This window comes from Ictidomys tridecemlineatus, chromosome 14, assembly GCF_052094955.1.
Source record: "Ictidomys tridecemlineatus isolate mIctTri1 chromosome 14, mIctTri1.hap1, whole genome shotgun sequence".
Classification (NCBI taxonomy): domain Eukaryota; kingdom Metazoa; phylum Chordata; class Mammalia; order Rodentia; family Sciuridae; genus Ictidomys; species Ictidomys tridecemlineatus.
The window spans coordinates 60,323,425-60,341,216 of record NC_135490.1 but is presented as its reverse complement, the minus strand read 5'-3'; the positions used below and the strand labels follow the sequence as shown (position 1 = coordinate 60,341,216).

Genomic DNA, 17,792 nt, shown 5'->3' with positions numbered 1-17,792 from the left:
GTGTACTATTGCTCTTGTAGTGCTAATGGAAAAATTGAGTCTTAGGTGAAGGCGGAAACAGCCATTGAATCAAAGTGTTTTTGAAAGAAAAAAGAAAAGACAAAAAGTACAGTGCCAAGAACCATTAACTGCACAAGGCTGCTCAGTTCCCAAGCAGTATATGGAAAAGTTATGCTGTTCATCTTCCCACTGTCAGGGTTCCCTGTCTGGATGTTGCTTTATTCTCACATCTTCTACCAGCAGTTGGCTTGCAGCTCAGCATCCTGATGAACACGGTCGATGGAACCAACTTTTAAGAACAGCAGAGACGTGAAGAATCATCCTTGATTTTCCTGAGTGACCTCCCAGCCCTCCACAGGAAATTAGAGGGCTATGAACTAGCAATGAGTTTAAAAAGAAATGACCTAAAAATAACCTCAAGCTTTCAATGCTCACCACCTCATTATAATTCAACACTGTTACTGCAGGGGGATGGAAGGGGGAGAAGGGAGAGGAAAGAGACAGAGAAGGAAAAAGCCAACCCAGAGGCAAGGAAAAGATATATTTTAACTGCATTGTTAGTTGTTTGATTTTTCCCTCACCCCAGGTCTCCCTGAGACCAGGAAGGTCAACCAGGACGAGATGCAGCTACCACCATCATGAGCACATAAGTATTGGAATGTGCCACCAAATACCCAGTCCCTCCTGCCTCCAGCCACCACACCACTGACTGGGATGAAGGCAACTACACCTTCCTTTACCCTAAACCAATCTAGCCAGAACAGGATCCAAAAGATCCCTGAAGTTATCCACTTTGTTTTCATCCAAAATTCCTGTTTTATATGAAATCTTATAAGGAGACCGAACAATGCAATGGAATTGGAGCCAGCAAGAAAGAGACAACCACTTGATCTGTGGGATGCTTTTCAGGCAAAGAGAAAAATAAAAGGCCGTGAAACAGGAACAGTCATAGGAGTCTGAGGAAGAACAGAAGTCACTGGGAACTGCAACAGCAGTAGGAAGCATCCTGGGTTAGGGGAAAACGAGGGGGCGGTGGCTGAATTTGTGCTAGAGCCAGTAGCAAGGAGTTTACAAAACCATTAGGAGAAGTTGAGCTATGGAAAGGGCACCGTCTCATTTGCATTTTTTGACAACATAATCATTCCCGGCTGCTGGGTGGAGAATGGATTTGCAGGCTGCAAGAACAGGGGCAGGGAAGGGGCTCTCACAGTTGAGAAACAGTAATTGCTTCTACCAGGTGAAGAGGTCAGAGCCAGTATACATTTTGAAGGAAGATCTGGCCGGACTTGTTGCTGGGTGGGAGGTGACGGAAGAGAAGAGAGAAGTCAAGATTGACAGGCAGTCTCATGAAGGTCCCCTCTCAGATCACTACTGAAAGAGGAAAGACTGGGGAATCCACACAGCTTTCCAACAGTGTTGGTGGGGATTTCACCCACCATGAGTTCCTTTTGGGACATGTTAAGTTTGGAATGCCTACTGTCCAAGTAGACGGGTCACCCAGGCAGTAGACAAAGAAGTTGAGAGAAGAGGTACAGCATTAAGTCTGAGAGTATTTGTCATCTGCATAGTATTGAAACCATGGAGAATCTGTAGCCTTAGGAGGGGAGAGGCTCCAAGATAGAGACCTACAACACGACAATATTTAGAGGTGGGAAGAGAAGGAACAGGCACAGGGATTTTGACCATGATTAGTCGGAAGGAGGAAGAAATGAAAGACAGCAAAGTTATGAAAGTATTCCTGGGCCCTGCTCCCGGATTGTGTAATTCCAAATGTCTTGAGTCCTAGTGACCTTACTTTTAAAAAGAAAGTTGCCATGTAGTCCTCAGAGAGCGGCTTTCAGGAATTGCTGTTAGAGTACACAGCTAGTCAGCTGAGCCCAGAACTCCAATCCCGCTCCTTTGACTTTTCTTCACTCTTTCGTCACTCCTTTTCCTTCTCTACAAAGGTTTGAACTATGACCCAACCTAATCTTCAGGATTGCATCAAATTGCCATGTAGACCTGAAATGCTTATCTACAACTATTATTCCAGCTCTTCTCTTTTTTAGTTGAACTGAACTTTTGGAAAGACTTGTCCATAGGCTCCCCACTTTCTTTTGTATGGAATCTCATGTCACCTCTTTCATTACCAGGTGCATGGAGGCCTTTGTGTAGTCAAAACTAATGACATTTCTCAACTCTTTTGTAACTTTTGATACCGTTTATTTCTTCATAAGGACCTCCATTCCCTTGTTGGATCTTCTAATGCTTCTTCCACTTTTGTTTTGGTCCATCTCCTTCCTGGGTCCTCTCCTCTTCACTCCTTAAACAATTACAGAATTTCTCTCATGACCTATTGTTCTTTCTTTCCTCACCTGCAGATTGAGAGCTGGTGCACTATGGGCAGAGAAGGTGCAGGATGGAAAAAAAAAATCATAGGTATTTCTGATAAAACTTGCTTCTCCTATCTTCTTGTTAGGAACCTATCCTAACTATCACTTATGTGCCCATGATTCTCAAATTTGTTTTTTTGCTACTGGTCTTTTATGCCTCAGTTTCAGGTTCATCAATACAAATGCATGATGAAGACAGTCCATTGAATATCCCATGGGCCATGAATATTTTCACATAATATGATCCCTTTCATCCCCTTAGCTCCATGTTTAAGTAGCTGAAAACTCTTTGTTAATTTTACCTTCCCGGAACCTCAAATTTACCTACCCCTGCAAAAGTCCAGATGCCAGCAGCAACCACAGGTTGTTACCAAGCTCCCTAAATCCCTCTGACCACAGTGAATGGAAGGGTTGGGGATTTTGAAAACAGGATACCACCACTGTCCTGAAAGACATCTTAGTCACCCAAATAATATCCTGAATTAATCTCAACTTTCAGCGGGGAATCCAAACACCTCCATAATCTGAACGATCTACTGTTATCTGGTATCAGTATCTCCTGCCATTTTATATTTTATTTGCTGTAAGCCTGAACCAAGCATCTCTAATGCCGACACCTGGTGCTCAAGAAGATTCAAAGTTTGGAGCACTGTGAAGTTTAGATGCTCAGATTAGGGATGCTCAGTGAGTGAAGTCTATGTAAATATTCCCAAATCAAAAAAAAAAAAAAAAATATATATATATAGCGCCATTTGAAACTCTCCTGGTTCCAGGCATTTCAGAAAGGCATACCCAACCTGTATGTGCAGCTCAAACCCACCTGGGCCAGGTACTTCCATCCTTCTGTGCTCTCACACAAGGTCCTTTTTAACCTGAATATTTTTTAAAATTGTCAATCCTCCTTCTTCCTCAGACATTACCTCAGGTTATTAACTCATGAAGTGTATCTTGGGCCTCTAGGATCAGCAGATTGTTCCTGTGGTAAGGGGATGTAAACCCTACCTAAGAAAATCAGAGTCCTCGAAGATTACAAAAGTGAGTCTCTGGATTTTGTTGTTTATCAGCTGTTGTTATTATCTGTCAGAAATTTTCCTTAATTGAAAAAGTCAGAATTGGATTAAAATCTACATTATCTTCCTGATAAACTGTTACTGAAGTTTGTTTTGTTTTAATAACATAAATGCTATTTTTCAGGAACATTAAGGTAAAATTCAACCGTAAGAAAGAAAGATTGAATTAAGCTGTGATTCACTACAGAAGTGGTGGGTATGGTTCTGCAAATTCTTCTAGGTACAATAATAGCTGGCAATGAATATAATGAAGGAATATTACTTGGGGAAATTTTCTTTTTCACATCCACAGCAAACTATATTGTAAACTTATATACTTCTGCCTTAGTTGTCCTCATCTTTAAGGTTGTTTTGCTCAGATGCACACATGTTAAGCAAAAATAGTAGAGTTCATATGAATTTTGTACAAATCGTTCTACTCTATTCATAGACCACAGTTTCTTTCTTTCTTTTGTTGCTGGGAATTCAACCCAGGGCCTCACGCATGCTGGGCAAGCACTCTGCCACTGAGCTACATCCCCAGCCTTCCACAGTTTCTTATAGTTCAGTGCTTCTCACACTTCCTGTTGAAGAACTCTTACTGGAAGAGGAGAAAAATTCATATCCCCAGGCCATCTGCGGGTGGATTGTAAAAAGATGTGGCATGCACAAAGCAACTTTGAAATTTCAAGTTGCATCTTCATCCAAATGTTGCTTTCTACTCCATACCCAATTCATGTTTATTTTTACTGACCTAAAGGGGAATATATTCAACACCTAATATCTGTAGGCTCTAAGATCCAACCAACCTCAGACTGAAAATATTTTTAGAAATGTTTTCTACACCAAACATATGCAGATATTTTCTTGTCATTATTCTCTAACCAATATAGTACAATGACAATTTACAAACCATTTACATTGTATAAATTGAACATCCCTAATCCCAAATCAAAAATGTCCCTAAATGGGATACTCAAAAATTTGGGGATTTTGGAGCATTTTTGATTTTTGATACTTGTACTAGGCATGCTCAACTGGTTATATCTAGTCAAATATTCTGAAGTCTGAAAGATTCTAAAATTGAGTCTGAAGCATTTTGGATATGGGATACTTAGTGAGTATTAGTATTATAAGCAATCTATAGATGACTTTAAGGATACAGGAAGATATGCACAGGTTATATGGAAATACTTTGGTATTTTAGGTAAGAGACTTGAGCATTTCTGGATTCTGGTATTCATGGCATGGGGTCCTAGATCCAGTCCTCCTTGGAAACTGAGGGCTTCTGAAAGATGTGCATTGTCTATTTTTGGCATCTTACACCTTCAGCATGCCACAACAGTGTCCCAAATACAGAAAGTATTTTTGTGAAAATCAGTAGTTAAGAATGACCATTACTGGGCTGGGGGTTTGTGGCTCAGTGGTAGAGCACTTGTCTCACATGTGTGAGGAACTGGGTTTGATTCTCAGCATCGCATATAAATAAATGAAGGTCCATCAACAACTAATTTTTTAAAAAAATGACCATTGCATAAAATGTTCCTTAATGTAGCTTGCCCACAGTATTGGCTAAATACATTGTAAAAGCTATCTATGCTAAGCCCAAGGCCAACATCATTCTAAACGGAGAAAAATTGAAAGCATTCCCTCTAAAAACTGGAACAAGACAGGGATGCCCTATTTCACCAATTCTATTTAATATAGTTTTTGACACTCTAGCCAGAGCAATTAGACAAACGAAAGAAATTAAATGGATATGGATAGGTAAAGAAGAACTCAAACATCACTATTTGCCAATGACATGATTCTATACCTAGAGGATCTAAACAATTCCACCAGAAAATATCTAGAACTAATAAATGAATTCAGCAAACTAGTAGGATATAAAATCAACACTCGTAAACCAAAGGCATTTCTATACATCAGTATCAAATCCTCTGAAAGAGAAACTAAAAAAACCACCCCCATTAACAATAGCCTAAAAAAAATAAAATACTTGGGAATCAACACATTACATACTTTTAGATGAAATAACAGTGAATTGATGTAGTCTTCCCAGTTTGTCCCATCAAAAGACATATAATGGCTTTGTCTTATTCTTACTGCCAGTGATATTGACTGATTATGTGATAAAGGTGGTATATGACAGGATTTTCAACTACAAATTTACTAGTACATTATTAGGAAGTATTTCATGAATAGTTTGATATTAAGTAAAAATCTAGCTACTCCTGAAACTTCCATCAGCTAGTTTTACACTCCATAATACTATTTGTCTGAATCAATATTAGGATACATCTATATCCTACAGTAAGGAAGAGCTCTCCCTCTCCTCTATTTACATCCATGTGTTCACTTTTTGCAAAGATCAGCGTGAATTCTTATTTAATGAGTTACAATCCTTTCTTGTAACTTATTTTGGTGTTGAAATTGCTTGACGAAGTCCCTTCTAAAGGCTGCAGTTTCTTTTACATTTAAATTGAGGGACATTATACCAAATAACAGACCTTTGCTCTTCAAAATCAATGTCACAAAAGATAAAAGGAAAATGAGGAATTATCTGGATTAAGGTAGCTGCTGTTTATAGCATATGAGCTAAGATTCTGTTTGTAATTAAAAAACATTTATGACGTATTTTACATATATGGAATATAACTTATTCTAATTGAAATCCCCGTTCCTGTGGTTGTACATGATGTGGAGTTTCACTGATCATGTACTCATACATGAACACAGGAAGGTTATGTCCAATTCATTACACTGTCTTTCCTATGTTGGGGACCACAAATCAAGTCAAGATGGTGCCTGGCAGTTTGCCAGGAAGAGTGGTTTGTGAAGCAACACCACTGAGCCATTGAGATGATGAGGATTCCTTATTGGCTGACTGCTGTATCTAGATGATGCTAATTGAGTCAAGGGGTGTGTAATCAGTTTGGAATATATACCTCTGCTGTTCCGAAATAAAGCGGTGCCTGCTACCTTGGGTGCCCACTACCTTGAGTTCCCGCTCAGTTCCCGCTCAGTTCCTCCGCAATAAAGCAGTTCCCGCTTCAACCTTCAAGTTGCTTGTCACCTCTGGGTTATTTTGCCCAGCCAGACTGCGGCATTCCTACTCCTATATCAACCTCTGTTCCCTTTATTTCCCTTTTTCTGTATCAAAATATACTCTACTGTCACGTATATCTAAAAAGAATAAATTTTAAAAAATCATTTTCTCTTTTTATGGATCTTTCAATTGAGCACAAAGTTGATTTGTTTTCATTCTTTTTAACTTTCTGATAAATGTATTTTTCATGTATGAAGTTGCCTCTATGCACTGAATTGGACTCAAGAATCTGGTGTGTAGTCATTTTATTGTAAGTTAGTTTAAAAATTTTTATATTTCCTTCTCTGTTTTAGTATATATAAGTTAGGCTATTTTATTATTTTTAGCTTCTAGGAAAATTTTACTTTCTTTATACTTTAGATTTATGACACTCTGTAGAATGTTCACTTATTAAAATTATTTGGATTCCTTTCAATGTTTTACATGTTCTCAAATACGACCTTTGTTCCCTGCTATATACACATAAAGTTTTATATATATATATATATGCATGTGTGTGTATATATATATGTATGTAAAATGCATATAATGTCTTTAAATGTGTGTATTGTTAATGTATATACTCTAATATATATGTATATGATATCCATAAGAACTTTTGTTTGTATATTACTGATTGATTACTTGCAACATACATAATAATCTCTTTTATACAAGTAAAAAGAAATAAAGATATTTCTGGACAACTGGTAAAACATGAATGAAGCCCTTAGATTATGTAATAGAACTGCATCCATATTAACTTCTTGATAATTATATCATGGTTATGTTGAAAAATGTACCTGGTGTAAAAAAAAAAAAATCCAGTATCACTTTTAGGAGGAGGTGGCCATCATATCTACAACTAAAACAATGAAGGAAAAAGATCCCACATAATCATTGCATATAAATATACTGTCATGTGCTGTATATTTTTATCAACAATGGAATTTTTACACATTTGATATAATTATAAAGGAGCTGTAAAAATTCCTATTGTCTGATGATATCATAGCTGTTGTAACCTCATGGCTGAAAGCATTACTCAGGTGTTTGTGGCGATTCTGGGATAAACAAACCTACTGCTCTGCCAGTCATGTGAATGAATAGTGCATTTATTACATATAGTACATGATATTTGATAACAAATTACTATGTACCAATAAACACAAAAATAATGATTACACTAAAGCAGTGTGGTAAGATGTTGACATTGGAAGATTCTCAGAAGGGTTTAAGGAAATTCTTTGTATTATATTGCAACTTTTCCAAAAGTCTGATGTTATTTCAAAATTTTTAAAAAATCGTAATAGGTCACACTTCACTTACATATCTAATGAAGTAATTCCTTGTCCATTATCACAACCCATCATACCTCCCTTGCTGATCTATGTACAGGGAGCTGTAGCCACAGGAAGAACACTCCATAACTGGATAGGTCTACTTGTGAGTTTTACCCCAAACAGGCCACCTTAATACTTGGCTTCTACCATCCTGCCTCTGGGTTTGGAGTAACATAGAATAAACCTGTCCCTGGATTTGCATGAGAGAATCTGAATGTCTTCCTACATTTTCTAGGCCAATTATTTCCTGTATGGATAACTATTACATGTATTAGGTGATTTCTCAGAGCCAGCTTCACAGCTGTGTGTCTCATGCAGTTTCTTGAGGCTCCATGCTTGATTTCATTCCTTGTTGCTGATGGCTCAAAACTCTTACTTTTTAAACAACGGACCTCACATTTTCATTTTGCACTAGAACCTACAAATTATTTACCCTGTTCTACTACCTCAAGCAAATTTCACACCTATATATGTAAACTAGAAACCAATAAGCACCCATGTTGGCTAGAAATAAGCTCCTATTTTCCAGGAAAAATTAGCCCCTTCATTCAGGGGGATGAATCACATTCCAAGGTGTGCAACTAGGTTAGCCGAGTAAGAGCTGTCTTTCAGTACTCATTCCCTTCTTTGACTAGATACTCTTAGACAATGTACAACACTATCCAGAAGCCAGGAGTCTCATATTTTTCAATAATATTTCCATAAACTAACTTCAGTCTACAGGAAAGGACTGACCTTACTTTGGCAGAGTAGTATAGCATTGTCTCTTGACTTCTTGCATGAGAAGGGAAAACAGGGTTTTGGGTTTTTGTGTGATTTATACCAAATGCTGATAACAAGTTTTAACAGTAGTTTCTACAACGTGAGAAAGCATTTCAGGTTCTGAACAAAGATGAATAGAGTAACAATAGTAGGGTTTGCAGCCCATAGCTCTCTCAGAACTGTATACCACATGTCACCACTGAGCAGTTCTAATGCTTCATTACCTCCATTTTCCTTTTTGATCTCTTCTTTACTGCACTACTGAGTATTAGGAGTAGTGCACAAATTAAGGAGGACAAAGATGATTCCCACATGTCCACAGGCACTTTGGATTTGCTAAGAAGACAGGCGCTATGCAAGCATCATGGCATAATCATGATGTACAGCTAACAACTATCTTTTCATGGAGTCGTAATCTGCATAGGTGGGATTGCTTTCCAACCAAACATACATTCATAATTCAGAGACAATATTCAAGGCTCTGCATTAGGAGTCAAGAGAATGAGGGGAATAATGGGTTGAATCTTGAAGCGGTTTCTAATTTAGTGAGAGAAATAAGCCCATAAATAACTTTGAAATAACTATGATTATTGAGCATCCCAGGAGAAGTACTAAATAAATGCTATGAGAACTCAGAGATGGACAATTACAACTTATAGAATTTTGAACCTGGCAATGCTGGAGAGGAAACTTTCCAGTGGCTTAATTGCTATCTGAGGTTGCTAAGGTCAATAGGATTAAGAGTTTATTTGTTCACATGTGTTTTATGAAGAAGTAGCAAGTCAGGGGCCACTGGATATAGGAATTAGGGAGGAAGAGATGGGTGAGAGATGGGATTGTGGACATGTTCCAGGGAGGAAAAAATATTGGTAAAGCAAGGAAGGGCAAAGCAAGCCCCACATTCCAGAATCTAAACAATTCTGCTGTGCTACCCAGGTGGAACACAGCACACAGGGAAAGATGTCATAGGAGAGGAGTCTGAATGCCAGACAGATGTACCTATATTTGTTCATTTTTATATTTAATTTTCAGGATGGAGGAGTGGACCACTGGCAGTTCTTAGCAGATAAAATTTGTTACCAAGTCCATGAACCTGAGATCTAAAAGCGAAGCTTTATCGGATGCCTTTCTTTCTACATTTTGAAAGACTCTACCCCCAAAACAAGCAAATGAAAATAATCCTGCTTTTACTATGGGCCTGTAAAAGTAGGGAGTTTCAAAGCTTTTAAATGAGACTCTCTTCTAATTTCTTCATTCATTCTTGGCACAACTGCCTGGATATTTTAGGAGTATCTCAAATAAGAAGCATATTTAAATTTTATTCAGCGTGTATCAAATTTTATAGTTTTTTTAATCAACAAAGTAGTGGTTTCCTGCTGTGTTTTCTTGCAAGTGGCCAACTTGCTATAACTGGCTTGACTGTAAGACACAAAGCCTCCTTCCATTCCCAACTTCCACAGTAGAGAAAAAAATAAATAAAAAGCCCAGTGTCAAGAAGAGTTGGATTATCCAAGGGTTTATGATTCACACAGAACATTTTTAAGCAGATAAAGAAGAGAAGAAAAAGAAAAAAAGGGAGCGGGGTAAAAGAAAGGGCTAAGCTGCCAAATGTTCATCCATGAAAATAAACAACTACGAATAACTGAAAATTCCTGGTTTTGACAAGCACCCAGCAGCAGAAGTAGCAGATGCCCTAGGATGCCTGTCTACCTCCAGCTCCGCCGAACCAGACAAACAGGAGTGGACCCGTGGGAGGGAGTCGTTCCCTGGAGACAGACTTCTGCCAGCTCTGTGGGGGTAAATGTGGGTTGGCATTATTTATTTATTTTTACCTTTTTATAAAACCATTTTTGAAACTGGGCCTCAAGCTAATCCCAGCCCAGAGCACTTGGATGGGACCACAACCTCTTTATGATATAGGGTGGAATAATTAAGTAAAAAAGTTAAAATGGCAGGCACTTTGGCTCCTAAAATAAAATGTTTATACACACATTAGAAGTTGACCATGAGGAAGAATGCAGTTGACTCTTAAAATAAGAAAGCAATCAATGCTTTCCTAAAAAAAAAAAAAAAAAAAAAAAAAACTTAAAAACGTGAACTTTTATACTATGGTTCTCAAACTCCCATTTAACAGAAAAAAATCCACATGGCTCAGTAGCAAAAGCACTCAAGGGGGGTGTGGTGTAAGGACAGATGAGGTGCCATGTCTGCCACTAGCTAGGTGACCCCTCTGGACAGGTCACCTAATTTTTTGAAACATGTCAAATGACAAACACGTATAATATGATGATAAATGGGTTAAATCAACATTTCCCAAACAGTGCTTCTTAGAGGTATTCTGGGGTGTTGTTACTCAAAGTATGGTTCATGGAACAATCAGCAACACCTCTAACCAAAGAGTTCATTAGAAATACAAATATTGCTGACCTTAGAGTAGACCTCTTGAGTTATTTTTTTAATAGTTATTTTTTAGTTGTAGTTGGACATGATACCTTTGTTTTATTTATTTATTTTTATGTGGGGCTGAGGATCAAACCCAGGGCCTGGCACACACTAGGTAAGTACTCTACTGCTGAACCACAACCCCAGCCCCTCCTGAGTTCTTTTAACTGAATCATCAGTAGTTTTTTGTTTTTGTTTTTTTTAAGAAACCCAGTAGATTTGTAGGCATGTTATAGTTTGAGAAAAACTGTGTCTAGCCCAGACATTCCAGAGACAGCTGACCACAGAATCACCTGGTTAACTGAATACAAACAGCTTTCCTGGCCCTTCCTCTAGAGTTTGATCCAAAAGGTCTGGGGTGGAAGTCAGGACTCTGTATTTAACTAGTACCCCAGGGGTGTCCATTTTAATGAATAAATGAGTCATATAAATAAGTGATTTTGTTTGCACAGCTTCTCTTTAAAATGAAATCATTTCTGAGGGACACCATCCAGTAAGCTTTCCTGGTGTTTTCGTAAATTCACAAACGTGATCACGTCAAGACACTCATGTCAACACATCCTTCAGCTGAATGTGCCAGTTGCCATGGAGGTTTTGCCCACTGCAATTTTCAAATTGTTAAATTCTTAATGGATCATTGGTTAAATGTAGGAAGCATAAGGAGCTCTAATGTTGAGCAAGAATAATTTAATGAGTAATATAAAAATGAGACTAATTTTGAAAAGTCCCCTCAAGATAACTGTCACCAGATTCATAAGCTACATTCATCTATCAAAATCCTTATTTAGCATATTAAGTTGTCTGTAGAATTAAAAAAAAACCACAATTTAATATGAAGAAACATAGTGACAATTATATCCAAGTCAGCTTTTCATTACTGGGGGTAAAAACTACCCACATATACAGTGTGCTATTTTCTGGAAATGCTTACAAATAAATGCTAGAAATCTTCTCTCTTATGCTAATAAAACATAAAAATTAAGCTTTTTTAAAGTGGATGTTTTTTTCCTGTAAGCAAAGAAAAAAAATTTCAAGTAAGGTCCTGAAGGCGGGTTCCCCCTCCCAACTTTTGATGCCATTACTCTAGTTAAATTTCAATTTACATTTTAATGTACATGGGTCCCCAAGTCAAATGCAATATTTAATGACAAATCATGTCTTGACTTGCATAAATAATTTTAAATAAATTAAAAAGCCTCTCACTTGCTACATATGAAGAAATTAAAAACATTTTGCAAAGGTTATTTGAGAATACATTAAGTTAAAGCACAATATAGGTTTTAATAATATTCTGATAAATATTTTACTTAAATTTATACCTCTATCATACTTATATGTGTATATTATATACAAGAATGGCAAAATGATTTTTTTAATCATTGGAGAGATTTGCAAAATCTTGTCATGAAAGTATTTCACGACTCTAAAAATGTGGAAAGTGACAGAATAAAAAATGCATTTTCCATCCTTAGCATTCTTTGATTCTACCATGCCTGGAAGAGTGGAATACCAAGAGCTGATCTAGAATGGATTTTTGTAAATATCCATAATCTGAAGAAAAAGTATGAAGGCACTAAAATTTTCATTCAATTACAGCAAGGATTCACACAGTTTCAGGTGAAAGATGTCGATTCTATGGAGAATCAGACATGTCATAAAAATAGCCCCAATGAGAATGAGTGCTAGCTCTCTGCTAGGCACAGTTTTAAACACTTTATAATTACCGACACCTTTAACTCTTGCAATGACTATGAAGTAGGCACACATTCATGAATGAAGACACTAAAGATACAGTAGGGTGAAATAAAGCGTGGATCACCACAGAACAAAAAAGCGGCAAAGCTGCCAATGGAAACCAACAGGACTCAAGTCAGCTCCTTGCCATCATGTAAACACCCATGTGAAACCAGAGACCCCAGGAGGGAAGTCACACGTCAGCCAGTTGAAAGCGACATGCAGAACACTGGATTTGTAAGGACAAAGTACAGTATATACAAAGTCATAGGAAAAAGAGGTAGGTTGAACCCTTCTCTGCCAATCTTTGTAAGCAAACAAAGTTTTTCCCTGAGGAAACTCCTGGCAGTTTTTAGCAAACTGTGGCAATCAAGAACTAAGGGAGCAAGTACAAAGGAAGAAGAGACCAGAGGCAGACTGACCAGGCTATTTATAGGTAACAGGTCACGTGGGCTTCAGAGAAGCAAAATAATAAAAAAAAAAAAGGAAAGGAAAATTAAGGCTAAGAATAAAGAAACTGAGGAAGCCTATGTTGAAAGCCCTCAAGCTGCTTCACCTCCTCTGTTTGGAGAGAGCCCAGTGAGTATCTGCTTTGGCCTGATTAAAACTGAATGCCTTGGCTGTCCTGACTGAGTCCATGTTGGGGGAGCTCAGACCTGGACCTGTTATGGGAAAGTAAATGCAAACAGATGCCTTCTCTCAGCTGACCTGTTACTTTAAAGCCATAAAATATTGGTTGGCTAAAGTCAACTAACTAAATAACTATAGGAAAAGTATTCCCCATGGTTCTCACTTAGAAAGCAGATTAGGAGGTGACCTCTCTTCCTTTTGTAAGCAAAGATAAAGATTTCCCCTGAGAAAATAAAATTTAAAAAAATAAAGTTTTCCTCTGTGGCCCAGGCAACATCCAAGAGAGACCTTCTCAATTGCCAGCACAATGAAGGTGATGCCTATTTTTAAGAGGAAGCTTTCATTTCCCAGGACATGTAAATGTCTCTGCAAATAGCAATCCACTTCTCTTCTTAATCTCTAAACCATCAACATCTGTTATGAAGAATTCCTTGAGTTCTCAGATAAATCCCTCTGGTCCTGTGTTCTTTAGAGTACTCTCAAAAGACGGCATTTGAATAAAACAACAAACATCTCTGTCCTCCATGGCCCAGTTTCTTTCTGAAAGGGCTTTTCTATTACTGGGCAAACAGTATTGGTTTATGGGGATCCAAAGAGGTGGGATAATGGGACTGGGTGGGTTGAAGACATTTTAAAGAAGGAGAAAAGAAGATTGCATATTTATAAATCTTGTGTTTTTTTAGATTATAAAAACACTGATGCTGAAATATGACAAAGAAATCTTGGACTCTCCTGGAAAGCATTTTTCTTTCTTTCTTATGTATTATTTTTCAAGTGTGCATTTTTCTTTCTTTCTTTGCTTTTTTTTTTAGACCTACTTGGGTCAAATAAATGCAGTTTCAAGACCCATTTCCATGTTTTAAGATTCAGAGAGAAGAGATTTAACAGTAGGCTATAAAAATCCCTTAATGTCTTTAATGTCTTATCTTTGCAGATTTGCTGGAAAGCACAGTAAACAGTCATTGCTCAACTCTTCCCCTCAATGCCCTCTGAACTCTGTCATTGATGGCAGGCAGCAGAATCCATTTGTGTGGGTTTCTCTCAGGAAGAGTTTTTCCTGGCATTGTTGAGACACCTTAATTCTGACGATTGAGGCAGAAGGTCTTAGACAAACTGATTTGCTGATTGTCCTCTGGAGGAAATAATCAAACATTTAAAATACAAATTTAAAACAGTAAATCTAGAAGAGATAAAGACAGTTCCAATGGGTTCTTGTGTCCTCTAATTTATATTCTGTAGAAGCATGTAATATCTCCAAAGTCCCCTGAGCTCTATTTAACTCCTGTCCATGTTCCTACAGGACAAGGTCAAACAGAAGATACTCACAGGCTATGCGCACAGAGGCCTTCCTGCTCTTGGAGGTACCCAGGTGGCTCCATGCCACACACTGGCACCAGTAGTCCTCTGGCCCGTGGAAGTCCTCCACCTGCTGCCTGGTGACATTGATGAACACCTCCCGGACCTTCAATCCTGATGGGGGAGAGAGAGAGACTATCAGCTGAGGCTACTGTGTTTCTCAAATGGAAAGTTAAGGTTAGCCAAACCTTTCCTTTTTAATTAAACAATTCTGTTTTTAATCAAGGCAAGGTTTTAATTACTTTGACAATAATATATTACTGCTAATTAAATTCCACCAGCTGAGTAGGCTATAAGCACGAGTGTAAAGTATTATCAATGTGGCTCCAGTATAATGCAGTAGTTTTCATAGTACCTTGACTTAGTGCTTTGTCTTTGTCTTTCATGGTATAAAATCTACCATGAAGAACAGAGCACCAAAGTTAATTGCTAGAATTATAGAATCTAAAGAGGTCGCAACATACCAATCTCAGACACCACAGTTTCAGGTTCCTCTAAACACCATGCCCCAGGGCTTGACAGTTGGGTGTGCTACTGTAACAGTGTGGCTTTAGAAGAAACAGAATAAAAACATGTGCAGGATGAGGTGAACGGGCAGGGAGTTCAAGGAAGGGCCAGAACACTGGCTTCAAAAGCTCAGGACAACTGAACCAATGGGATCCAAAGAAAGGTTAGGCAGAAAGGCAAACCAGAAAAGGTGAAGTATGTCTTATATCACTGAAAGGAGAACCCAGGAAAACCCTCATCTCCATGATATGAAGGGGCCTATCTATGGCTACATCTACAAACTGGGAAGAGCTATTAAGACCTTAACCTTTTAATGGGATTTTTATGATTTTGCTTTCTAATTCAAAATAGTTAGAAAATTTGCTTGGTATATTTCTAACTGGGGAGTGAAGCATCTTCCATAACTTTGACTCTTTGGGAAGAATGGTCACCTTCATTGATCACCAAGGATGAAAGAGGACATTCCTCTTCATCACCAACAAGGTAGCTTACTTTACAGTGAATGTGTCCTTTCTGTCCAGAAGAGACTCACTGTTCCTGTGCCTGGCTCTAGGATGGGCAGCATGGGAGAAGAGCAGCCAGGCTTACTGCACTCTGTGTATGTGCCCAGTGTCCTGCTCAGTTGAAACCTTTTCACTTACATTTCCATAACACAGAGCCAGTGAATGCTACTGTGGACCTATGCAGCAGATGAGAGCAATATGACTTAGGCTGAGTCCTCTGTCCACACTCATAGCTTGTAACTGGAGGACCTGGTGTTTAACCCTGCTTCTGCCTTCCACTGGACTGGCCCTGTGTTCAGGTGGCTCTACACCATTCAATGCTGCATCTATATTTTAAATACTTCTTCTTAATTATGGAAATAAAGACTAACACATGAAATATTTAAAGAAAAATTAACCCACTAATTTCCAAGTTTTCCATTCTGTGACTATGTCCATGAAATTGACATAGGTGTTTTAATTTATATATCATATATATTTGTTTCATATGGATGAAAATACATTTTTCAAATGTTTTACTCATTTACCTATTAGTTTTCTTAAGCAAATACACCTTTAAAAACGTGAATTGTTTCAAACATATTAATTGTGAACATAAGTGGCATATGCATTGCTCAATTTAAGTTTTTATAGGTGTTCCACATGGCATTTGTTCCATCTGGCATTATGGAACAGAATGGCTTAAGAAGGTTAAGTAGCTATTATGGTTTGGATCTGAAATGTTACCCAAAGGCTCATGTGTTGAAGGCGTGGTCCCCAGTGCAGCAAAGTTGGGAATGGAGCTCTTGGAAAATGATTGGATTACGAGGGCCCTAACCTCATCAAAGGAGTAAGCCACTGATGTGTTAATAATTTGATGCCATAATTAGGAGGTAGTGGAAACTGTAAAAGGTGGGACTGAGTTGAGGGAGTAGGTCACAGGGGGAAAGTGGCGGGTAGCAAGGGAGGTGTGCTCTGGAAGAATATCTTGTCCGTGAGCCCCCCCCCCCCCCTGTTTCCTGGCTGGCATAAGCTGAGCAGCTTTCCTGGGACACACCCTTGCACTCTGATGTTCAGTATCACCTCAGGACCAATGCAGTCAGTCAACCATGGACTGAAAACTCTGGAACTGTGAGCCAAAATAAAACTTGCCTTCTCTAAGGTGTTTTATCTCAGCTGTTTTGAAGTAGTGACAAAAAGCTGTAAAACGTATCGCCTATACTTTCTCTTTAAGTGTCACAAAGAATGCAGGGGCCAGAAGCATCAGTATGATCCAAATTAGCCAAGGACTCCCAGTGGAGGAGGTGGAACATGATCTTGTCTTGGGTATCAAAGAACAAGAAGGGATTAGTCAGGCAGGGGAAACGGCCTTTCCATCCAACCAATAATAAGCTATTCATAGTGTGTGATTAGAGACAATTATGGCCACGCAAATCGCCCTGTGTGATTTGAGGTAAACTTTCTATATTTGTAGGAGGTACCCACACACAGAAACTCATCCTGATGGCCACTTGATAATTCTCATTTTCCCTCTTTGAAATGGAAAGTGCACAAGTACTGCACTTTCCTCGTCAGGGATATGACAGTTTTGAAAGCCATTTCCTCCACTGAAAAGGAGGAAAGAACCTTTGGAGGTGATGTTGTTATCGTTGTTGCTGCTGCTTTTTTATTTCCTTGCACTCAAAGAGCTGGGGGTGTAGCTCAGTATTAAAATGCTTGCCTAGCAGGCACAAAGCCATGGGCTCAGTATCTAGCACTTAAAAAAAAAAAAAAGAAAGAAAAAAAGAAAGTGGAGGGCAAGGACACTTGGCCACATCTGCAGGAGAGGGAGACCTTTGAGACAGAATATATCAACACTTTGGGAAGCAGGGTCTACCCAAAGAAGTGTGCTATAATCTTGAAAGGACAGAAATGTGCTCAAACTAATGAAGAACCCTCCTTTTTTTTTTTTCATTTTCCATCTTATATTTAAGCTACCAATTTCCTCTAAGTTGGAAATGAAAACAAATATACCACCTCAACATGGC

General features: G+C 38.4%; 1 protein-coding gene across 12 annotated transcripts in view; it reads right to left on the bottom strand.

Moving 5' to 3' along the window:
- Nucleotides 1-17,792, bottom strand: part of Unc5d (unc-5 netrin receptor D) — a 505,989-nt gene that overhangs the window by 199,607 nt on the left and 288,590 nt on the right. For all 12 annotated transcript variants that reach the window (XM_078031186.1, XM_078031193.1, XM_078031187.1 and 9 more), the window contains exon 3: nucleotides 14,747-14,890. In XM_078031186.1, coding sequence (XP_077887312.1) covers nucleotides 14,747-14,890 — 144 coding nt within the window. The remainder of the gene's footprint in view (nucleotides 1-14,746; nucleotides 14,891-17,792) is intronic.